At 36.0% G+C, this 25,446-nt stretch overlaps 1 protein-coding gene across 6 annotated transcripts in view; it reads right to left on the bottom strand.

Moving 5' to 3' along the window:
- SYNE2 (spectrin repeat containing nuclear envelope protein 2) overlaps positions 1-25,446 on the bottom strand; it is a 415,658-nt gene that overhangs the window by 246,373 nt on the left and 143,839 nt on the right. For all 6 annotated transcript variants that reach the window (XM_027842877.1, XM_027842872.1, XM_027842874.1 and 3 more), the window contains 8 exons: positions 23,741-23,898; positions 13,264-13,411; positions 11,719-12,329; positions 8,260-8,439; positions 7,131-7,281; positions 3,857-4,015; positions 3,237-3,398; positions 2,010-2,111 (listed from right to left, as the gene is read on the bottom strand). In XM_027842877.1, coding sequence (XP_027698678.1) covers positions 2,010-2,111; positions 3,237-3,398; positions 3,857-4,015; positions 7,131-7,281; positions 8,260-8,439; positions 11,719-12,329; positions 13,264-13,411; positions 23,741-23,898 — 1,671 coding nt within the window. The remainder of the gene's footprint in view (positions 1-2,009; positions 2,112-3,236; positions 3,399-3,856; positions 4,016-7,130; positions 7,282-8,259; positions 8,440-11,718; positions 12,330-13,263; positions 13,412-23,740; positions 23,899-25,446) is intronic.

Here is a 25,446-nt window from a genome sequence, read left to right as displayed (position 1 = left end):
TGCAATCCAGCGTGGGAGCACAGGTCGCAGCAAACCTGGAGCATGCCTCAGAGGACTGAATTGCGGGCAGCTGTGGCGGTTTCCAGACTTCTCAACTCATGAATGCCAAAGACAACTTGGAAGGTCAGTGGGAAAAGTCTGTGACTGTGGTGAGAGAGAGGAGCTAGGTCTCAGCTGCAAGTCCCAAACATGGCCTCAGGGCGGTGGCTGCCTCCTGAGCCGCGGCCCACAGACTGATGGGGAATCAAGTGGCTGATCAGAGGGGTATTGCAGGGATCTCTCTGCTGGTGCAGGATCCTCTTGCTTTGCCCTTGCTTGGATCTGGGTCACAGTTCTGGGTGGTGGTCCTGGGGCAAGGAGGAGTGCTGGTGTGGTGGAGCTTATAGTAGCTATAGAGAGGAAATCCTCCCCACAGTTGCAAAACAGAAAAGAGTACTCAAAGACCATAGAAAACCATGATCAAAAAAAGAGCCTAGACATCATCTTTCAAGAAATTATCAAAGAAAACTGCCCTGATATTTTAGAACCAGAGGGCAAAATAGAAATTGAAAGAATCCACCAATCACCACCTGAAAGAGATCACCAAAGGAAAACTCCTGGGAATGTTGTAGTCAAATTCCAGGATTCATAGGTCAAGGAGAAAATATTACAAGCAGCCAGAAGGAAACAATTCAAGTATTGTGGAAACACAATCAGGATAAAACAAGATTCAGCAGCTTCTACAGTAAGGGTCCGGAGGGCATGAAGTATGATATTCTGGAGGGCAAAGGAGATAGAACTACAACCTAGAATCACCTACCCAGCAAAACTGAGTATAATCCTTCAGGGTAAAAAATGGTCATTCAATGAAATAGGGGACTTTCAAATATTTCTGTGGGAAAGACCAGAGTTGAATAGAAAATTTTACCTTCAAATACAAGACTCAAGTGAAACATGGAAGAGGTAAATAGGAAAGAGAAATCATAAGAGACTTAAGACATAAGGTTGAACTGTTTACAGTCCTGCAGGGAAAGATGATATTTGTAACTCATGAGTCCTTTGTCAATATTAGGGTAGTGGGAGGGAAAAAAATTATGTGTATGTATGTATAGATAGATAGAGGGCACAGGGTGAGTTGAATATGAAGGGGTGATATCTGGAAAATAAAGTTAAGGGGTAAGAGAAGGAGAAAGGGAGAAGTAGAATGAGGTAAAATATCTCACATGAAACAGACAAGGAAAGGCTTTTACAGTGGAGGGGAAATGGGAGAAGGTGAGAGGGAATGAGTGAATCTTATTCTCATAGGATTTGACTTAAGGAGGGAATTACATACACAGTGGGGTATGGAAATCTATCTTACCCTACAGGAAAACAAGAGGGGAAGGAGACAGGAGAGTAGGAGGTTGATAGAGGGGAGGGCAGATTGGAGGAAGGGATAATCAAAAGCAAACACTTCTGAGGAGGGACAGGGTCAAAAGAGAGAATAGAATAAATGGGAGGTAGGATAGGATGAAGGGAAATATACTTAGTTTTTCACTATAAGACTACTATGGAAGTGTTTTGCATGACTACACATCTATAACCTGTATGGAAATGCTTGCCTTTTCAATGAGGGTGGGTGGGGAGGGAAGAAGGGAGAAAATTTGGAACCCAAAGTTTTAAAAAAATATGTTAAAAATTTTAAAAAGAAAAAAAGGGAAAAAAAATGCTGTCCACATTCAGAAAAAGAACTAGTCTGAATGCAGATCAAAGCATATTATTTACTTTCTATCTTTTTTTGTTGTTGTTTCTTCTTTCTCATGGTTTCTCCCATTGGTTCTAATTCTTCTTTGCAACATGACTAATGTGAAAATAGGTTTAATATGAATGTATATTGAGCCTATATCAATTTACACTTTGTCTTGGGGTATGGGGAGGCGAGAGATGAGGAGAAAATTTGGAACTCAAAATCTTATGGAAGTGAATGTTGAAAACTAAAAATAAATAAATAAATTGATTTTTTAAATGATTTTAAACAATAACTCTCTTACCTGTAACTCAAGTGGTGGTTCACTGATTTGAAGAAAATTTTGTATTTCAACTAACTTCACATCAAATTTGGCACTGTTTTGCTCTTGGATTTTTAGCTCTTCCTAAAACACAATTTAAAGAGATAGTGGTATTAACATTCCTTCTTTTAAATTTTATTCATATCATATCTTCCAAAATGCAATAGCAAATGCCAATAATAATAACACAATTCATTCATGGGGAAACTGAGGAAAGTAGATGTTAAGGAACTTGCTCAGGATCATATAGTAAGTATCTGAGGCCAGATTTGAACTCAGGTCTTCCTGTATCCAGGCCCAGCATTCTAACCATTGTACCACCTAGGTAGGTACCTTTAAAGGAGAAAAGAATTAGATCATGACTTTTAATTTATAAAATATCTCAAATCATTTCTCAAAGTATTTGGTGACAAAGGAGTGTAGTGTGTGTGTGTTTGTGTGTGTTAACAGAAAATAATATTTAACTAATCATATATGTAATTTAAACAAGTAAATATATACATATATGGACATATATGCATATATATATCAGGGGAAAGTTGACATCCCCACTTTTGAATCATTTATATCCAGATAAAGAAATTGTTTTATTTTTATGATGTATTTTTAAAGCTTCATTATATCTTTAGAAACTTTTGTGCCTAATTCTAAGTTGTATTACAAAAGTTTGATTCCTTGATGCTCTCAGATAATGGATTCTTTTAACGCCCAAACTTTAGGCTTCTTATGTTCTTTCAAGAGAATATTTTATTTATGCCATCAAAAAACAAACAAACCCCACACCCTACCCATGGGAACTTCTAGATGGGCCATGCAATGACCATAATATTTGTCTTTGATGAGTTCTTTAGGAATTGAACAAAAGGGACTGGCTTTTAGTATCAAATGAAATAACAGTTGTAAAGTACTTAACACAGGGCCTAGCACACAGTTGGTGCTTCATAAATGCTTCTTTTTCTCTTTACCATCCCCTTCCATTTTAGGATCCATGTAGGGAATCATCAGGGAAATGAAAGACTCTCTAATAGTTTTTCCATCCCACCATAGGGGATGGAAGAGAGAGAGAGAGAGAGAGAGAGACACACACACACACACACACACACAGAGATGGTTGCTACAAGGCACCAGTGTTGACACCTATAGCTCACACATTATATATTGCTTTAAGTTCATCTTACAAATGGACTTTTCTTATTTCTGTACAGTTACCTGCAACCGTGTTCTTTCTGTGTCATTCAGCTGAAGACCTTCAACATTTATAAGCACTTTTTGAATCCATTCATCAATTATATTTGTTAAATTAAGAAGTTTTTCCCACAAGGCTAGAGCCCTGACCAGATTATCATAATAGTTTTCTGTCTTTTCATTTATCTGTCACAAATTAAAGACAAAATAATATTCTCAGTAATGAAATAATAGGAAAAATATCATTTTAGACAGAGCAGTATTTTAAAATAACACTGTGGGTTTATCTTCACTTGTCAAATAATTTATTTTACTTATGAATAAAATTATCTGCTTGGCCTTTTCTTCATAGTCATGTCTCTGAGAAAAAAATAGTGGCTGATTTGCTGAAATTGACATGAATTGCAATGCAGTTGATCATAATTCCAGAAGCATAAAAAAAGATGTTCATTTTAAATTCCACATAAATATATATAAATACATATAAATACTTTCAATTTATATTTCAGTAAATGCCACATATGCAATATGCTATTATTCTACCAGAAGTGGTATTATGTCCAATTTATTCTAAATAATATTAGTTTCAAAAGTGTAATTGAAATAATATAGCTAGGTAAAATTAACAGTTACTTATCACATACATCAAGCCATCTGTCCACAATAATATTAGCCTCTTTCTCAAAGGGGGGTTCCGCAAAGGTTATCATTTTGTTTAGCTGGAATTGCAAGTTTTTGCAGATCTGATTTATTTTTTCTACATCTTCTGAATGTTTATTTAATTCCTCTCTGACTGTTTCAATCTATAAAAAAAGATACAGAAGTACATTTTAAGCCCTTGTATGTAAGATTATTATAACTTCAATTATACCTTTTAACATAATTGAGTCTTATTAACAGTATTGAGTCTTAAAATAAAGCAACATCATAAAGTGTTATTCATACCGTTGAATGTAGTAATAGAATTTCTACTCATTGACTGTTAAATCACCGACTGGTAAGGATTCTACTCATCATTCTAAAACTCTTCAGATATCTTAAACAATAGGTATGTATTTTGTAATTAACTTAACTTTAACCCAACCTCAAACTGCTTTCTGTTCTATCTGGTGAGTATTTGTAATTTTTATAAAATTATTTTTCTTGCTTAAATTAAGTAAAATTCAGTAGCATCAAAAATGATTGACATTCCCATCTTCTTGGCACTCTAAATAAGTGTGGTAAGAAATACAAATCCTCTCTGTATTTCTCATAACTTCTGCAAAGTACAAAATAACTTAGGGAGTGAACTACATAACTTCTACCTAAAAGAGACAATTAAAAGCCTAAAGAATAATACACTGGTAAATTCAATACACTCAAAGTTTATTATTCTATTGAATCCACCAATCTCACAGCATACCAATACGTAAAACTAGAAAATACTGACATCTAGTGCCTATAACCTGACCAAAACAAATAACATTTTCTATAGACAATGAAGTCTACTTTTACAGAGGCATGGCCAATTCCTGGGAGAAAATGATGGGTAAGATAGGGAACTTTTAAAGAGAGACAGGAACTGTGGGTTTTTTTGTTTTGTTTTGTTTCACAATGAATGAGAGTTTTACATAATGGCAAAAAAAAAAATCTTGTTCTGACATTTCCTAAGGTTGGCTAATCCCCTGGCTCTCTATCTTTCTAGTATTTCTTTTACTCTTCTGTCCCTCAATGAGGTTGGGAACTTGGTATTATGCACTAGACAGACACTCAGCTTTTTAAAGTTCTAAAGAAGGAAGTTCACAGCAGTATCAAATTTCTGTCACACTGGTGAAAACCAGCATAATGATCTAGTCATTTTCTGGGTTTATATTAAAAACAGTGTAGCTATCTTAGTATTAAGTGAAAAGTTTTCAAGAATTTTAAGAAAACTTGGAAAAAAAAGTTGTTTTTTTTTCCTGAGGTGGAGAAAAACAGTATTCAGTAGACTAGGATATCCAAATCACCTACAAAAGTTAATAATCATTTTATTGAATTGCTGTGGAGGGTTAGAAATATCAACAATAAGAAGAGTCAGAAATTTAGCAAGTTTTTAAAGAGGCTTACAGATGCTATTTTATTCATTTTAAACCATCCCTCAAAAGACTTTATATTTCACGAACTCAATATAATAAGCTATTTAAGTGTTTGTGTGCAGACAGGCACAGAAAGGGAGGGTGGAGGAGGAGAAGAAGAAAGAGGAGGAGGAAAATGAAGGGAAGCATGAGGGGGAGGGAAGGGAAGGAGAAAGATGGAAGGAGAAGAGAGGAGATGAAGAGACTTCCAGAATGGGGCTAAGAATCTCATGTGAGGGCAGGGGATCTAAAACACAAATAAATAGCAATAATACATAAGAGATGATAATAACTGAAGAAGAATAGTAGAAGCAAAGTCCACTGAAGGTCCTTGGAGGAAAAAAATCTTTTCCAAATAGGGGAAGAGTTCACAGAGGAAGTTTTGAAGACAGGTTAAGAATTAAATAGGCCAATTGGCAGGAGGGGAAGACATTTCAGGCACATCATACTAAAGAGGCAAGGAAATTACCAATTTTATTCAGTTTTAGACTTCTGAAACGCTTTTTAATATAAATTTTCTTCTTTATTATGAACTTAAATATCAATATAAACACTTTAATACACAAAGATTGGAACAAAAAGAGGATTGTAGATGAAACTGTGAACTTCTATTATGTACAGTTTTATATTATGTATACAGCGCTACATGGAGTTATGCCTAACTACAAAACTGTGCCCAATAATGTTTTCTTTATAATATAAAAATGAGGCTTTGAACATTAGTAGAGTATTAAAGGTAGACTTAAAAGATTAAGTAGAGAACTAATCATTATAAATATACTGAATTGCTCAGGGTTGATAAATATTCTCATCCTTGTTTTTTTTTTGGTTTTTTTTTTTTTTGCTCTTTGGAGAATTTGCTAGTACTTTTTAGCTTGATACTACTGGCAGTATAGGGGAATTTCAGGAGGGTGGAGGCAGGACCAGAGCTGGATCAATGTAGAAGCTCTTTTCATCTTACAGAGGTAAGAGGAATGATGAAACTCATCATAGAGTGACTCATGTTCCCAGACCAACTTCAGATGCATCCTAGACCTCTAGAGGTCTTCCAAACCACAGATGCCCCCAAAAGAAGGTTGGTTTAAACTGGGTTTTTAGAACTTTCCCTAGTCAATAACAACAATCCCAGAAGAGGAATAAGGTTAGATCAAGGTGAAAGTAAGAAATAGCTTTCACTCTATAGCTTCTGGCTGTTGATTAGCATTCATCTCTGGTGAAAAGGATGACAGCCATGCATACAGTCAGAACCACAAGGCAATATTACATTACTTCCTTCATTCAAAGGACCAAAGGCAAGAAAAACAGTAATAACTTAAGCTTAAGAGACCCAGATCACAAAATCACAAAATAAAGAGCATCGCCGCATACCTTAGAGGCTCACAACAATGCCAAGAGGTGAGATTTGCAAGTATTATTATTTTCATTTTGGAGATAGAAGAATTGAGGGTGAGAAAGCTAAGTTAGTCACTTAAGGTCATCCTTGATAGCAAGCTGTAGAACAAGGATCAGAACTGTGGGCTTCAGATTCCAAATTCTGTTCTCTTTCCAATAAACCAAGGTTTCTACTGAAGTTTCATTTTTAAGCCCTGGCTATAACATTTGGAGACTCTATGAATACCCTCATTAATAATACCCTCAGAGTCAAAGATCCTAAAATTATTCCATTCATCTGCATTTATTTAACAAGAACTTATTAAACACCAATTTTGTCCTTGGGACTCTAAATGTGCCCTTTACTCTTTTTAGCATTGCACTAACAGTTTAACATTCCCTGTCAGCAATTCTACTTTCATTTTTGACGTTTTTATGCAAAAGAAGAGCTCACCTTTGCTATTCTCCTCTTCAGATTTTCCTTTCCCATATAAGAAGCCTGCAGTGAGATCACATTCTCTTCTTTGTGGATCAAAGAAGTAAGAATACTTTTGCAATTCTGGTATTGCTTCAGGAGATCCATTGTTCTTTGACACTGCTCAAGGCTATGAAAAGGAAGTATTTATACTTAGGTACATTTTGATTAACACGATACAATTGTCCCTTTGCAAATGCCCAACCATTAATTTTGTTCAGTGTTTTTTCAGTCATGGCCAAATATTTATGATCCCATTTTGGGGTTTTCTTGGTAAATTTAGTGGAGTGGTTTGCTATTCCTTCTCCAGCAACTTTTACACATGAAAAAACTATGGCAAACAGAGTTAGATGACTTACCCAGGGTCATATAGCTAGTAAGTATCTGAAGCTGAATTTGAACTCAGGTCTTCCTGACTCCAGGCCCAGGGCTCTATCCACTGTGCCAATCTAGTTGCCAACTATTAATTAACTACTTAATAAGAAGAAATTATCCCATTCAAATAGTTTCACAATATTAAGTTTTACCAACTTAAACTAAAAATCACTGCAATTATATTTACTTAACAGATTTCAAAGTGAATCACCCTACTAACATTTTTCTCCAGACCAACCATACAGGTAACTTCAGGGAGAAACACTAGAGAATAACTCTGATTTCATTTTCTGTCCAAAGTATAATCTCTCCAGAACTGCTCAATCCTTAGCATCACCCAGGATATTAATTTCCTATTAACTCACAAAGACATAGGCTTGCATAATGACCATATTTTGTTAAACCATACCAGGACATGTGGGCTGACAAAGGATGGTACTTTTGAAACATCTCATTAACAGTACACTTTCATTTCTTTAAGTTGTGACTATCCCAGGTAGTGTTATGGTGTTATGCTCACAATTATTCTACCCAGATCCAGCCATCTCCAAAAGATGAAACAATCCAGTTTTAGCTGATCTAGGTTCTACACAAAGAATTTCTGGAATAAAATTCATTGTCACCTAATTTCCTGAATTATGGATGCTCTTTTAGTAAGATCTACTTTCAAACATAATTTTATGGTGGTGAGGATATGTTTTTTTTAAATTTTGGAAGAGTACTCTTGCCTCACCATTCTTCAACAGAGGATTTCACATCTTCCCATAAACATGTTGTCTCTTGGCATTGTTGACTTGAGATTTGTCCTTTTCCATCTTTCAACTGTGGAAGAGAACTGGCCATTTTTCTGAGGTAGTTTATCTCCCCTGCATAGTAATCCAGATCCTTCTCCAGTTTGGTTAATGATTTTATCCTTGGTTATAAAAGAAATTTTTTACTTGTTAGGGAAGGAGAAAGGGATGCATTTATATAGTGCCTACTACATACCTGGCACTGTGCTAGCGCTTTACAAATGCTATCTCATTTAATCTTCACAGCAACCCTGTGAGGTAGTGAAGATTATTAACCCCATTTTATAGCTGAGGAAATTGAGGCAGGCAGAGGTTAAGTGCCTTGCTCAGTGTCACACAGCTGGTAAATATCTCAGGTGGGATTTGAACTGAGGTCTTTCTGACTCCAGGCCCAGTACTCTATCCACCTATCTAGATATTCAACTAAAAATTAATAGAAATAACTAATAATTTTAATAATTATTGGAGTATAAAATAAACTCATGTAAATCATCAACAGAACCCAGAAGAAAAAGATAGAAAAAATTCTACCCAAAATTACTATAGAATGTATATAATATATAGGAGTCAAAGATAAAAGCAGAAATTACATGACTACAACCACAAAATACTCTTTATAGAAAGAATGAAAGATTTAAATAATTGGATTGGAATTAATTGCTCATGGTTGGGGCATTATAATAAAAATTATAATACATAAGTAATATAACAAAATTATAATACCTTATTTATAGAATCAGTATTATATCAAACTACCAAAGGATTAGTGTATAGAACTATTCAAAATAATAACAGAATTCCTCTGAAGGAACAAAAGGTTGAGTCTCAATTGAATTTTTTTTTAAATGAAAAGAAAGAGGCCTACATCCAACAGGTCTCAAACTATACATACAAAGCAAAATCATCTAAACTATTTAGTACTGGTTTAAAAATAAAAAAGTTGATCAATATAGAACAGATTGGGTAAACAAGATCCAGAATCAACTGAACATAGTAGCTAAATGTTCAATATACCAAAGAACACAAACTTAACATGAATAATGAAAGAATTTATTTTGCTTAACTATGCATATTTGTTATGAGGTGGTTTATTTCCATATTACTTTGAAAGGAAGAAGAGGCATCCAGGAGAGAAAATGGATTTTTGTTCATTAAAAAAAATGAAATTTAATGTAAAAATGAACAAGGGGAGACAGCACATATAGGGAAGTAGTCACCAGTAATGGATGTTTAGGCCCAGTTTCAAATTCTCAAGGAGGAGGCAGGTTGGGAGGGAGAGAATTTAAAACTTAAAATTTTAAATTAATACTAAATTTTTACATGTAGTTAGGAAATATTTAACAAAATAAATAAAAACTATATTGGAAAAATAACTAGATTCAAATCAGAGTTTATATCACTCTAGTTGGAAAGACTTCATCAATTATTTTGGAATAAATGGAATTTAATTCTTAAAAATAAAGAGGAAAGAAAATAGGGAAAATTGAGAATTAGATCAACATTTCAAAACATATGCCACAAGAAGTTCCAAATGGACAAAAGGTCATTTAATAAACTAGAAGAGAATAGAAGGAAATATCTTTTACTACTCAGCATAAAGAAGGAGTTTGGGACCAAACAAAGGAGAAGATCATAGGAGATAAAACAGACAACTTTGGTTACATAAAACTGAAAACTTTTTGCAAAAAAAAAAAATCAAAAGCAGTATAGTCAGAAAAAAGGTGGAAAAAGTTAACTGGGGGAAAGTGTTTATGGCAAATTTCTTTAATAAAAGCCTGATGTCCAAAAAACAAAAGGAACTGATACAAATATAAAAGAAATGGAGCCATTCCTCAATAGGCAAATGGTCAAAGGATAAGAGCATGCAGTTCTTAAGAAGTTCAACCTATCAACAGCTATATAAAACAATAACAAATGATAACCAACATTCCAGATCCCCAGTAGTAAGAGAAATGCAAACAAAACAACTCTGAGGTTCTACCTCAAAGTTATCTGATTGGCAAAGATGACAAAAATGGAAAATAACAATTACTGGAGGGGTTATGGGAAAACAGACACACTAATAAAGTGTGGTGGAGCTGTGAAGTGGTTCAACTATTTTGAAAAGTACAAAACCAAAGTCACTAAACTGTGCATACCCTTTAACTTAGTGATACTAAAGCAAAACAATCAAAGACAAAGGAAAAGAATCAAAAATCAAAAAAGGAAAAGAATACAAAAATAATATAACAGCATATTTTTCCTGTTGTATCAAAAAACTAGAAAACAAATTGGTTGCCCATCCATAGTGGAATGGTACATGACTCTTATGGAATATTATTGCACCATAAGAAATTATGAAAGTTCTGAATTCAAAGAAACCTAGGAAGACTTATATGAATTAAATGAGAGCAAAGAGAGCAGGATTAGGAAACCTATTTCTAAAATGACCAAAACATTATGTGAACAATTTTGAAAGACTTAAGAACTCTGATCAATGTAATAACCAATCATGTCTCCAGAAGATGAATGTTGAAGCATTACTGCAACATCTTGGTGGAAAGGAGATGGTCTATTGGTGCAGAAGGAGACAAATATTTTCAGTACAACACAAATTTGATTTACTTGTCAAGATATATTTGTTATAAAGGAGAGCTTTTAATTCGATGTTAGAGGAGTATTGGAGAGGAAGTGAGAGTGATAGAACAAAAAAAAAAGAAAGGAAAAAAATGAATACCAACAAAACATTCAAAAATCCATAGAAGAGAACTCAGAAGGGGACGTGGACAAGCAAGGCAATTTTGGCACCAGTAAGATAAATCTGATATGGATATATACATACACATACATATACATATAAACATACAAATATACATGTGTGTATATTTTTATGTGATTAAAAACAAAGAAGCTACATATGGTGGATTCACGTACAATTCACTTTTTCTGGTCCTATTTGTATATGGAGTTATTCATATTTGTTGATGGTTCTCTAACTCTTAATAAACTTCTAAAAAATAGCCAGTAATTATTTGAGAATAATTAAAATATGTTATAATTTTATAAGTGAATATGTATTTTACAAATAAATATATAACAGCATTTTAAAGCTAGCATATTTTAAAATATAGCATATATATGTGTATATACAGATACATATATATTCATACATAAAACTAACATTTTAAAGCTCACTAAACACTTCCCTCACTACATTCCTGTGAGGCAGTTCAAATATTCTTACCACTTTCTGATAGATGAAAAATGTTATGTTCAGAGACAATAACTTGTTCACAGTCATACACCTAGAAGTATCAGAACTGAGACCTGAACCCACATTTCTAATTATAGAGTCTTATACTCTTTCTACTAAACCAGAAACCTACATTGTTTTTAGATTATAATAAATGGTAACTACTCACCTCTGTTTCACCGCTGGAATTGTTGGATCTTTGAGGCCAATTTTATTGATCTGGTCTTGAACATATTTAATGTTTTTAAGGATCTCATTATTTTTTGCAATAAAAACCTCCAGTAATTGGTCTTGTTTAGTGAAATCTTCAGGTTCATTATGACCATGAGTCTCATCTATCATTTTTAAGAAAACTTCAATGAGTTTTTCACAGCAAGTGTCTTCACACCGCTCAGCATTTTTTAAGCTTATATCAAGCATTTTCATACGCTGATCCAAACATCTGGCCTCATCTTTCATCAGTGGAATTTTTTTCTGCACATCTTCTATTGTCCAGGTGTTATCTTGCACCACAGGTACATCTGATATTGAAAAATCTGTTGCAGGCTGAATAGAAAGTTTAGCTTTTCTCAGGGAGGCCAAAAAGTCCTCAAGAGCTTTGAGGGCTATTTCAGCATTCTGCATTTTGTGGTTCATTTCTTCAAATTGTGTTTTATATTTTACTATAATGGTCTGAGTTGCATGAAGATCCATTGGGTTAAATTCATTTAATGCATCACTGCCTGGATGTTCCAAGTTACTACATAATTCAATTTGTTTTGCTACACTACTCTGGATATCCTGAAATTAAGATAAGAATACCTTAGAACATAGGCAGAGAAAGACAGATGGCATGTAATGAACAAGCAAAATTATGATACTACGTTAGAACTTGAAAAACATTCTGGAATTTAAACAAAGCTGTGAGTGTGGACACAATGGAATGTTCTAATTTGGTCATATAGTATCCTCTCCAATAATCTTACTCAAACGAAAATAAAACAATACACCAATAATGTAAGAAGAAATAGCAGCAGACATAACTGAAATGTTTGTGATTTGCATTAACTACATAGCACCTTCCCTTTCATCCTCTTCTCTCTCCTCCCCCCATTCACTCCTCCCCTAAAAACAAAAACAAAAACAAAAAAACAACCACCACCATTTAGGATAAAATGAGAGTTTGAAGAATTTGGATAAGTCAAATAATAAAAAGCAAAAATGGCTTTGCTAAAGTCAATGTGTTAAGGATATCATGATGCTAAATGTTAGTTGATCAATAAGCATTTATCAGGCTCCTGCTATATGCCAGGCACTGTGCTAAGCATTGGGGATACAAAGAAAGGCAAAAGACAGTCCTTGCTCTCAAGGAATTCAGAGTCTAAAAAATAACTAAAATGGTACCTTATAACACATTGAATTAATGTCAAAGTTTCCTGGTAGTGCAGAGGAAGATGATCATAAGAATATGGGAAAATTTTAATGCATTAAGAAAGCAAAGTAGATATCAAAATGTATCACCTTAGATGATCTGCCTCCAAAGTTGTAACTAAAAAGATCTGAAGATGTAAATGACACATCTAAATTAATGAAAACTTCTCTGTCATGATACTAGAATTTATATTTGAATTATTAATAAAGTTGTGTTTATTGATTTTAAATAATACATATCTATAAATCTCCAGAAGAGATCATTCCTTTATAAATATACAGGAAGAAAAGTCTTCTTTTTTACCTTAAGATTTCGGTAAATATCATCACTACCAGCTAGATTAAATTTTTGTATTTCCATTATATGGAGGAGTTGTTCTGAGTCACCAAGGAGAGTAGCTTCCTTTTCTATTGGCAAAACAATCCTCAATGCAGCTTCTAAGGATTTCAGCCTATGTGAAAAATAAACAGAGGGATAAGACAGAGAACCATAGTAGCAAGCTTTCTCTTAGAAAATAATTCTAGAGCAGAACCCACAAAAAGACAGAGTGAAACAAATTTCCAGCCAAAGGCAGCCTGGATGGTTGATCGGAAAGGTATATCGCGCTGGGCGGAGAGAGGAGCGCAGTTCAGCGTGGGCGCGCAGGCCGCAGCGAACTTGGAGCAGGCCTCAGAGGACTGAATCATGGGCAGCTGTGGCAGTTTCCAGACTTCTCAACCTACCAATGCCAAAGACAACTTAGAAGGTCAGTGGGAAAAGTCTGTGACTGCTGTGAGAGAAGGAGCTAGGTCTCAGCCGCCCCCAGGGGCTGCAGCTGTTTCCTGAGCTTCTGGCCCACAGACTGAGGGGGAATCAAGTGGCTGATCAGAGGCAGATTGCAGGGATCTCTTTGCCAGTGCTGAGGCAGGAATCTCTTGCTTTACTGGTGCTTGGATCTGGGTCACAGTTCTGAGGGGCAGTCCTGGGGCCAGGAGGAAAGCTGGTGTGGTGGAGCTTCTTGTGGCGGTGAAGAGAAAACACCTCGCCCCTTATCATAGTACCTTGGAAGAACTGAAAATTTTCAGGTGCCTAGAAGTATCTCTGAAAATAGCTGTACAAACCCCTGAAACTTGCGACAGTACATTCTCCACATTGGAACCAGACTTTTACCTTAACAAAGAGTTTAAAACTCAAGTAATTGGCCAGGATCATGAGTAAGCAGTGCAAAAAGAGTCAGACTATATTATCTTACTTTGGTGACAAAGAATATCAAAATATACAACCAGAAAAAGACAATGAAGCCAAAGCTCCTACATCCAAAACCTCCAAGAAGAATATGAATCAATCCCAGGCCTTGGAAAAGCTCAAAAGGGATTTTAAGAAGCAAGTAAGAGAAGTGGAGGAAAAACTGAGAGTCTTGCAAGAAAATCATGAAAAACAAGTCAACAGCTTGTTAAAGGAGACCCAAAAAAATACTGAAGAAAATAACACCTTAAAAAATAGCCTAACCCAAATGGCAAAAGAGGTCCAAAAAGCCAATGAGGAGAAGAATGCCCTAAAAAACAAAATTGGCCAAATGGAAAGGAAGTCCAAAAGATTACCAAAGAAAACGCTTCCTTAAAAATTAGAATAGAGCAATTGGAAGCCAGTGACTTTATGAGAAATCAAGACATTGTAAAACAAATCCAAAAGAATGAAAAATTTAAAAACAGTGTGAAATATCTCATTGGAAAAACAACTGACCTGGAAAATAGATCCAGGAGACAGAATTTAAAAATTATTGGACTATCTGAAAGCTATTATCAAAAAAAGAGCCTAGACATCATCTTTCAAGAAATGATCAAGGAAAACTGCCCTGATATTTTAGAACAAGAGGGCAAAATGGAAATTGAAACAATCCACCAATCACCTCCTGATAGAGATCCCCAAAGGAAAACTCCTAGGAATATTGTAGCTAAATTCCAGAGCTGCCAGGTCAAGAAGAAAATATTACAAGCAGCCAGAAAGAAACAATTCAAGTATTGTGGAAACACAATCAGGATAACACAAGATTTAGCTGCTTCTACATTAAGGGACCACAGGGCATGGAATATAATATTCCAGAGGGCAAAGGAGATAGGATTACAACCAAGAATCACCTACCCAGCAAAACTGAGTATAATCCTGCAGGGGGAAAATGGTCATTCAGTGAAATAGAGGACTTTCAGGCATTCTTGATGGAAAAAACCAGAGCTGAATAGAAAATTTGATTTTCAAATATAAGACTCAAGTGGAACATGAAGAGGGGAGGAGATGGACATTCAATGAAATAGGGGACTTCCATACCTTCCTGATAAAAAGACCAGAGCTTAACAGAATATTTGATCTTCAAATACAGAGTCAAAACAGACATAAAAAGGCAAATGGGACAGAAAGATACGATATGTTGCTAATAAGGGCAAACTGTTTACATCCCTACAAGGGAAGATGACACTTGTAACTCTGGAAAACTGTATTGTTATTACACCATGTTAAAGGGGTATACATAAAGGGGGTGGGTATAAATTTACTTTGATAAAATGCTGAAAAAAAATCTAATCAAGTGGGTTAAATGGATCCAAGTAAGTGAATTAATCTGATCTAAGAAAATGTACTGAGAGAATAGGAAAGGAGGAGGCAGAAAAGGGTAAATTACATCACAGGAAAAGGCACAAAACCTTATTACAGCAGAGGGAAAGAAGGGAGGGAGATGAGCATTGTTTGAACCTTACTCTCATCAGATTTGACTCGAGAAGGGAATAACATAATCAGTTAGGCATAGAAATCTAACATGCCCTATAGGCAGTTAGGAGTGGAAAGGGTAAAGAAAAGGGAGGGGGTTAATAAAAGGGAGGTGGTAGTCAAAAGCAAAACATTAGTGAGGAGGGAAAAGGAGAAAGGAGAAAGAAAAGCATAAACGGGGGGGGGGGTGATATATAAATGTAATGAATACTATTGTGCTATAAGAAATGATGAGCAGGCAAACTTCAGATATACCTAGAAAGACTTGTATGGTTTGATGCTGAGTGAAGTGAGCAGAACCAGGAGAATATTGTACACAGTAACAGACACACTGAGTGATGACTGACTTTGATAGACTTAACCCCTCTCAGCAATACAAGGATCTAAGACATCTCCAAAAGCCTCATGATGGAAAATGCTATCCACATCCAAAGAAAGAACTATGGAGTTTGAATGCAGATCAAAGCATACTACTTGCAATTTTTTTCTTCTGTTATACTTTGTTTCCTTTTTCTGGTGGTTCCTCCTATTGGTTCTAATTCTTACTTATATGACTCATGTGAAAATATGTTTTAATAGAAATGTATATGTATAGTCTATATTAGATTCTATGCCATCTTGGGGAGGGAGGTAGGGAGGGAGGGGGAGAAAAATTTAAAACTCAAAAACTTATAGAAGTGATTGTTGATAAATTAAAATGAATTTTAAAAAGGTGAAAAAAATAAACAAAAAAAATAATTCTACAACAGTTTCAGTTCAATTTAATTCCATAAACATTTAGGTGCCTCCTTTGTGCAAGGGTTCCTTACTAGGCAATGGTTTATAAAGGCAAACTGAAAAAGTTCATGGCCTCAAGGAGCTTACTTTCTATTATTTGACCAAAAACATTCATAATAATACATTGACATGAATTTAGATTCCTGCTTACAGTGCCATGACAGTGCTTCAGCTATTGAAGATGAGTCTATCCAGAATTCTGATAGTTCTATACAATGGAAATACAAGAATTTAATCTATCTAGTAGTGATGATGCTTACCAAAATCTTAAGGTGAAAAAGAAGACTTTTCTTCTTGTATAGGTAGATAGACTCATCTTCAATACCTGAAGCACTATCATGGCACTGTAAGCAAGACTCTAAAGTCGTCAACTGTAATCATATGCAATAGAGTTTAAAAAAAAAGAGCCAGGATCAGGTTGCCAAGGTAAACTTACTGAAGAAGCAAAGTGAAGACTTATTTGTTCCTGTCTGTGCTCTCTAGCATGTCAGGTTCATCCTTTTAAATACTTAAGAGGTTTTTTTTTTTAATTTTATTTTAACCATTGGGGTAAGAAACCTTTCTGGGGCAGCTAGGTGGTGCAAAAGATAGAGTACCAAGCCTGAAGTCAGGAAAACTCCTCTTCTTGAGTTCAAATCTGGACCCAGATATCTACTAGCTGTGTGACCCCAAGCAAGACCCTAGTTGCCTCAGTTTCCTCATCTGTAAAGTGAGCTAGAGAAGGAAATGGTAAACCATTCCAGAATCTTTGCCAAGAAAACCACAAATGGGGTAACAGAGTCTGACATGACCAAAAAATGACAAGAAACCTTTCTAAAAAGTTTATCTCTCCTGACATTTAAGTAGATTATAATGAGTATAACCTGATCCTATCATGATGACCAAGAGTCATCACTCCAAAACTTTCTATTTTCTCTTAAGCTCTTAACTTCATCCCCAACAACCAATTACAGATGACTTAACCTCTTCAAGGACCTCGATCCAGCAGTCATGTCCCTTCTCTCATTCTTCTTCAGTCTTCCTCTTCACTTATTCCTTCCTACTACCCAATAAACATATCCCCCAACCTGAAAACATTATTTTCCCTTCTACCCTATCTAGCAAGTGTCTCATCCCTCTCTACTCCACCACCTAAGTTATTTACATTTTATGGCTAAACTTTGTCACTTTCTGTCACTTTCTACTAAATCTGTCACTTTCTACTAAATACCTCTTAATTTGGTTTCTGTCCTGCTAATATTACTCTCACAGATGTAATGATTTCCTCATCATGACATTCAGTGCTCTCTTTTTTCCAGTCCTCATCATCCTCTTTGACTTTTCTGCAGCATTTGACACAGACCACAGGCTCCTAGATTTAGAGTTGGAAGATACCTGAGAGATTATCTAATTCTCTCACTTTACAAAAGATGAAACTGAGGCCCACAGAGGCTAAATAACTTGCCCAAGATCATGCAGTTAGTAATCAGAATTGACCACTATCCCTCTTTCTGACTTGTGTGATTTACCTTATTCTCCCACAGTGTATTTATTTGAAAGAGTGCTGGGCATGGGAGTCAGAAGAAAACTGAGTTCAAATCCCACTTCTGACTCTCATTATATGACCATGACCCTGGGTAAGTCACAACCAATCTGAGCCTTGATTTTCTTATCTGTAAAATAGTGGTTATTACTTGTAGTTGCTACCTCAGAGTTATTCTAGGGAATTCAATGAAATAGGGTATAAAATATTTTGCAAATCTTTAAGAATTATACAAATGTCAGTCATTATTAATGCTTCTTTATCTCTTTCATGAGCCTCTTTTCTTCACAGCTCCATTAAGGTGGGTGTTCCCAAAAGTTCAGTTCTTGTGCCTCCTCTGTGTCTCTATCTCTCTGTCTGTCTATCTATCTGTATGTCTGTCTGTCTCTGTCTCTATCTCTACCTGTGTGTGTGTCTCTCTCTGTCTCTCTCTTTCCCTCGCTGCCTCCTTCCATCTCTTTAGTTACCACCCACATGCAAAGAACTCCTAAATTAATACCCACAGCCTTGTCTGAGTTTATTATCTTACCCTAAAAACTTGTTCCTTCTTCTGACTTTCCTCCTTCTATCAGTTGTACCTACTCTCCCTTGCTCAAAACTTGATGTTATTTTTTTTCTTCCCTTTCCTTCTTCTCCAAAGGAGAACCTGCATTTAGAATGTTTGGCTTCTAGTCTCACCTCTGCTCCTCTCTCACTACCTGTGTGACCTTTGTGGGCCCATGTCCTCATTTAGAAAGTAAAAGGGGGAGGGCCATCAGTGACCAGGTTTTGTCAGCTCTACCTTTACGCTCCCTCTTTGTTACCACTGCCGCTACACTAGCACAAGCCCTATTATTATTAGCCTGTTTTACTGCAATTCCCTCTTAACACAGTCTCTTCCTTTCTTTGTCTCATCCTTCCACTACATTCTTCAGACCACTTTCAAAATAATCTCCCTTATCATGGCCCTAAACCCCATCAGTTTTTTCCTATTGCTTACTAAGTAATAATCAAAGTGCTTAGCTTGTCATTCAAGAAGCTTCCACCATCTGGAAGCACCCTATCTTTCTGGCTTAATTCATATCACTCCTTTCCAGATATATTAAGGCAGGTGGGCAATGCAACGAAGAGAGCAGTAGACTTAGATTCAGGAAGTTCCAAGTTCAGAAGTCAGAGTTCCAATCCTGCCTAACATATTTACTTAGTTGTGTGACTCTGGACAAGTCACTTAACCTCTCTCAGTCTCTGTTTCTCCATCTGTAAAATGTGCATAATAACACCTCAAAGGATTGTGAAGACCAAATGAGACAATAATATATATGTAAAGTACATTGTAAATCTTAAAGAGCTATATATTATTACTATTATGTTACACTAAAAAAAAAAAAAAAGAGGATGGACTATTCACTATTCCCCAAACTACTCTTTGTTTTTCCATCTCCATGCTTTTGTTCATGCTGTCCTTATTCTTGGAATATCCTTCTTCCCCATCTTTATCTGTTGAGTTTCTACACTTCCATTAAAGCAGCATTTTTCAAACTTTTTCATCTTCAAGACCCCTCTATACTCTTAAAAATTATTGAGCACTACCCCCTCCAAGAGCTTTTGTTTGTGCTGGCTATATCTATCAATGTTTACCATATCCAAAATGTAAATGTCTTAATAATAATATGAAAATAATTTTGACCTTGCAGACTCTCAGGGGTCCTCCTCACCTCCTCCTCCTTTTCTTCCTTCACCTCCTTCTTTTTTTGAGACTGGGTCTCACTCTCTTGCCCAAGCTGAAAATGTAGCAATCGCTCACAGGCCTGACCCCACTGCCAATCAGCATTTGACCTGCTTTGTTTCTGACATAGGCTGCTTCGCTTCTTCTTGGACAGACTGGAACCCCCCTCTCCCCACACCTAGGGGCTCACCATATTGGTGTTGTACATAGTATGGACACCCATTTGACTTTAGCCCTACTTCAGCTCAGAACCCCTCAGCACAAATGATCTACCAGCCTCAGGTTCCCCAGTAATAGGGATTATAGGTGCCATACCCAGTCTAGGCCTCTAGAGTAAATCACTTGTGATCATACGATTTAGAACCAGAAAGGATTGTAAAAAAAAAAAAAAAAAAACCATATAATTTAATGCCTTCATCTATAGAGGAGGGAAAAGTTCCAAAGAGATTAAGTGATTTGTTCTAGGTCACACAACTAATAAGTAGCAGAGCTAGCATTCAAACACAGTAACTTTAAGTCCAAATTCAGTGCTCTTTCCAGTACTTCAGGCTGTGCCTTTTTTAAAATTAATTAATTAATTTTGATTTATCAACAATCACTTCCATATGCTTTTGAGTTTAAAATTTTTCTTCCCCTTCCTCCCCACCACCCTCCCCAAGACGGCGCACAATCTGATATATTCTATACATATATATTCCTATTAAACATATTTTCACATTAGTGATGTTGTAAGTAAGAATTAGAACCAATAGGAGGAACCACCAAGAGGAAACAAAACTCAACAGAAGAAAAAAAATAGCAAATAGTATGCTTTGATCTGCATTCAAACTCCATAGTTCCTTCTTTGGATGGGGATAGCATTTTCCATCACGAGGCCTTTAGAGATGTCTTAGATCCTTGTACTGCTGGGAAGGGTTAAGTTTATCAATATTAGTCATCGCACAACATGGCAATTATTATGTACACCATTCTCCTGGTTCTGCTCACTTCACTTAGCATCAAGTCTTTCCAGGTTTTTCTGAAGTCAGCCTGTTGTTCATCATTTCTTATAGCTATATCTTTTTTTTTCTTACTGTAAAATGGGGATAATAAAACTTGAATTTTATTTCTCATGTAGTAATTGTGAGGATCAGATGTGTAACATATGAAAATTAAACTGATGAACTGGGAGGCCTGGATGCCTGAGGGAACATCCATATGTGTATTAAAATATTGAAGTACCCAAATATGCAAGCAAAGTAGACCCAAAGACTCTAAAATAAATGTTAAAATTCTCAAGAAAGGGGAAAATATGACCTAAGGGCCAGTAGATAACTGCAAACAAGATTTGAATAGGGTGATGACATTTGTAGATGTAATGAACCTCAAAGAAAGAAAGGATGCTCAGTCATGGTGTCATGGGAAGGTCTAGAAGTGGCAGTGAGAAACAAGTAGTCTACCTGTTCCTCTTCCTTGCCCAGTGTGCCAAGGAGAGTGAGATGAGCAACCTGTACCAGAGAGGCTGGCCAGGGACAGAGAAGCCAAGTTTCCATGAATAAGGAAAAATGGGAATAAAGGAATAAGTGCTTAAGCATCTTCTATGTGCCAAGCCCTGTGCTAAGTACTTTACAAACATTACCTTATTTGATCCTCACAACAACCATGTGTGGTAGGTGCAATTATGATTCACACTTTACAGTTTAGAAAACTGAGGTAAAACAGAGTGCAAAAAAATTGTTGTTCATCTTTTGTTTTGGAAGAGGACCAATGACATCATCATGTCTTGACTTGGAAGTGAATTGGATTTAAGTGAGGCAGAGTTGCACAAAGTCGTCAGCTTCATTCTGTCTTCCAGAGACATCAAAGTCCAGTGGCAAGACAAAAGTCATGACAACTGGCCTGGGATGCAGTGGGTGACCTTGGCATCTTGGTTGCCTGACCAAGCTCTTCACAGCACCTGCTTCAGCCACTTTCATGGCTATTGGAACAAATTGTTCTCATCGACCCATTCCACTGGGGGAAGTCTTCACATGCTTGGGGTAGACATCCCCCAAACTCACCAATGGGTTTGAGGCCTGTCAGTTACCCTTAATTTGGTTTAGCCCTTCTGTTTTGATGGTTTTACTGGGGTGTGGCCATTGGGCATGCTATTGTTTCTTGAAGCCACAGGTGAGAGTTGGGTGGCAGGTATATTGGGGTGTTCAGGGAGGACTAGCACCTCTGATGTGAGAGCTTGCCAAGTCCTTTTCAGAGCTGCTCATCCACCTTTGGTGCAAAAGAGTATGAAGTGAAGAGATCTAGGCCAAAGAAATATTTAACCATAGAATAGGGGTTCCAGAAGGCACAATGGAACTAGAGAACAGAACAGGATAAGAACTTAGGAGGCACAGGACAGGCATGAAAAGATCAGGAAAGAATATAAGGGGTGGGGAGTTTTCACTTGGAACACCCATGATAGAATTACAGAATTTAGGAGATGAGAAGATAGAAATTTATTGACCATCTGAAGGGAAATCACTATATGAGAGGGGATTCCATCCTTGGTCCTGTGATAATTAAGGGTAGTAACAATTTGATTTCTTCCAAACAAAAGGGAAGAATAGATATAGTTTTGGGGATCTGAGTTGGCAAATAACTGGCAACTGGCATCCCTGCATCTAAATGAAGATACCCAATATATGGAGTGGGCATTAGGCTCGGATGGCTATAAGGTGCCAGTAACATAGATCCTCTGGTGTCTCAGGTTAGAAAAGCTGTGTGTTGGGAACTCACTATCTTTCCCCTCCAAACCCAAACCTCTCTGTTTCTGACAAGGGTACCACCATCCTTTGAGTCATTTAGGAGGCCAACTTTGGAATTGTCCTTCATGCCTCTCTCTCACTCCTCATAGCCATTTGCTCTCCAGGTTTTGTCTTTTCTACCTCCATAGTATCATTCACACGTCCCCTTCTCTCCACTCACATAGGAACCTTGGCAAGACCACACCCTTTTCATTGATCTCCCTGCCTCAAGTATCTCCTCTCTCCAATCCATTTCCCAAATAGAAGCCAAAGTCATATCTCTAAAGCCTAAGTCTGACCATGTCACCATCCTATTTAAAAAGTTCCAATAACTCCAAATTATCTCTAGAAAAAATATGCAAATTCCTTAGCCTGGTAGTTAAGCTCCTTCACAATCTGACTCCAACCTACTTTTCAAGGATTATTTCATTCTTATTCCTTTTATACACTCTGTGATCTCATCAAATTATACCACCAATTGTTCCCCTAAACATGAAATTAAATGTCTTCTCTACCTACATTTGCCCAAACTGTCCCCTATGTCAATGGGATAATTATCTTGTATTTGCTAACCTATGTGCACAGTTATCCCTTCCACATTGCAGGGTTAGGATCTGGAAAATCTGTGTAAAATTTTTGGCCTTCTCTTCATATCAGAGAAGTCTGAATTTTTTATTTTTCTTTAATAAGGTGCTTATAGTACCTTATTATAAAATTTGGGCTGATAATATATAATACTATACATATTTTATGCATTTCTGAGTTTCTAAACTTTTTCCATGTCATCTGCTGGCCTTTGTGTGTCTGTGGCTTCTGCAAAACTCCCATTTAATTTCTTATGCCAACCCACAATATATTACAACCATGATAGGAAAAGTTGTGATGTGAAAGGTATAACTACACTATAGACCCCAAGTAGAATGTGAGCTCCTTGAGGGCTCAAAAAAGTGGTTTGCTTTTATCTATGTACCGTCAGTGTGTAAGCACAGGTTAGGTGCTTAATGTATTTTTAATTGACTTGAATTAAAGAATAGAGAGAGAAAATAAGGATCCTGAGAGAAATTTTAACTACTATCCAATCTTGGACAATGCCAAAAAAAAAGTTATTTATTGTACAATATAGAAACTTGTAGTTAAAAAAAATATATAGTAATGTATTGGTCAGATGGCTTCTTTCCTTATGCTATGATAATTCAGAAGCTCTCTATAATTTTGCTGTTAATAAGTCATAATCATAACCCAAAATTATGTGTTCAGAAGATTTATTGTTCATCATACCTGTTGCTTAGAGTCACTTGAAGCTCTCCCTCTTCTCTCTTTAATTTATCCCTCGTTCGAGAAAGAACAGACCTTTCTAGGTCTCCCACAATATTTTCTAACTTTGATGAAGTCATTTCAAACTCTGTCCAGCAAGAATCAGTTTCATTTTTTAAAACCTGAAGTAGGATGAAAATACTGATTTAGTATATATTTTAATAGATACATAATTATAATCCCATATTCCAAAATTATATATTTTGCTAACTGGGCATAGTGGCAAAGTTAGCAAAACTCCATATGAATAATGACAATGTATAAGTGAGTTGTGTTTCAGTGCAAAATGGGATAAATTCTGCTCTCACTTCATATAAACCAATAGTAGTGAACAATGTCTTTCCAAGTGTATACCATTATCTTTTCCTTGAACATAAGACAAAGAACATGATTTGAAAGAATTATTAGAATATGCATTGACACATTCTATTCTTTTTCCCCTTAAAAGCAGGTCTATGTAGTATAAACTAAAAAGAACTTGGATTGTATTGAAACTGATATTAACCAGATGAAAAGTGAATGAAATTAGTTTGTAAATACTAACTACATTTAGGGTGTACAGGAACCAGATTGTACTGGCTCATAAGAGCCAACTGTTAAATTTTCAGTGTGACCATTTACACCTCGCAAATCAGCAAATGCTACAAAATTAAGGCTTGATTTTTTAAAATTGTCTAGATTTAAGAAAGTGATGGAGAAAATGTTAACATTAGAGATTAAACTTAAAGGTGTATCATGCACACTTAATTTTTTTTTTGGAAAGCCAGTTGTGAAACATTTACCAGCATACCCATAGCTATATCCTCCCTCTCTCCCTCTCCCTCTCCCTCTCCCTCCCTCCCTCCCTCCCTCTCTCTCTCTCTCTCTCTCTCTCTCTCTCTCTCTCTCTCTCTCTCCTCCCCACCCCATGTGTCTTTCTCCTTTGCAGAGGGTCCACACAATATGCTATGCAAGGAACTTCCTCTAGGTCTTATTCATTCATCCACTCCAGAAGCATTATTTTGTACCAATTATACTGTATGAGAAATTATGTAGGACAAGGACTCCTCCACTCTTTCCACATGACTGACTACCTGTTATTCTTCTCTTTTTAAATAGTGTTTTACAGGTTTTTGATAATTTTTGTTTTGTGAACTTGACAAACACCAATAAATGTAGATACTCCCTTATACCAAAAAAAAAAGAAAGAAAAGAGGGGCTATATTTGAAATAGCAAATCTCTATTATGTATAGCTTGTTTTTTTAAATATATATAAAAATATGATGCTAGTTTCAAAGTTGTCCAGTTTCTCTGTCTCCTTCTAAACTTTTTTCTGTCTCTTCTGTGTATTTTTTAAATCCTTCTTTTCTTCTTTTTTGAGGAGCATCACTACCACTAATGCTCCTTTCTCAACTAAATCCCCTCCTCCCATAAAAGAAACCCTTCCCTTGTAACAAATAAGCATATCCAGGAAGAACAAATGAACCTTCTTTTCCAAGTAAAGTCAACAAGCATTTATTAAACACTTACTATGTTCCAGACACCATGCTAGGTGCTGGGGAGACAAAGAAAACCAAAACCAGTTCCTTCCCTCAAGGACCTTACAATCTAACGTATCATACATTTCTTAAATAATCTCTTTAACCTTGCTTCTCACATGCAGCTACAAGTTGCCAATAAGTTGCAATCT

This window comes from Vombatus ursinus, unplaced genomic scaffold (assembly GCF_900497805.2).
Source record: "Vombatus ursinus unplaced genomic scaffold, bare-nosed wombat genome assembly UNPS02014893.1, whole genome shotgun sequence".
In the NCBI taxonomy this organism is placed as follows: Eukaryota; Metazoa; Chordata; class Mammalia; order Diprotodontia; family Vombatidae; genus Vombatus; species Vombatus ursinus.
The sequence above is the reverse complement of the archived record's forward strand: the minus strand, read 5'-3'. Positions and strand labels throughout refer to the sequence as shown.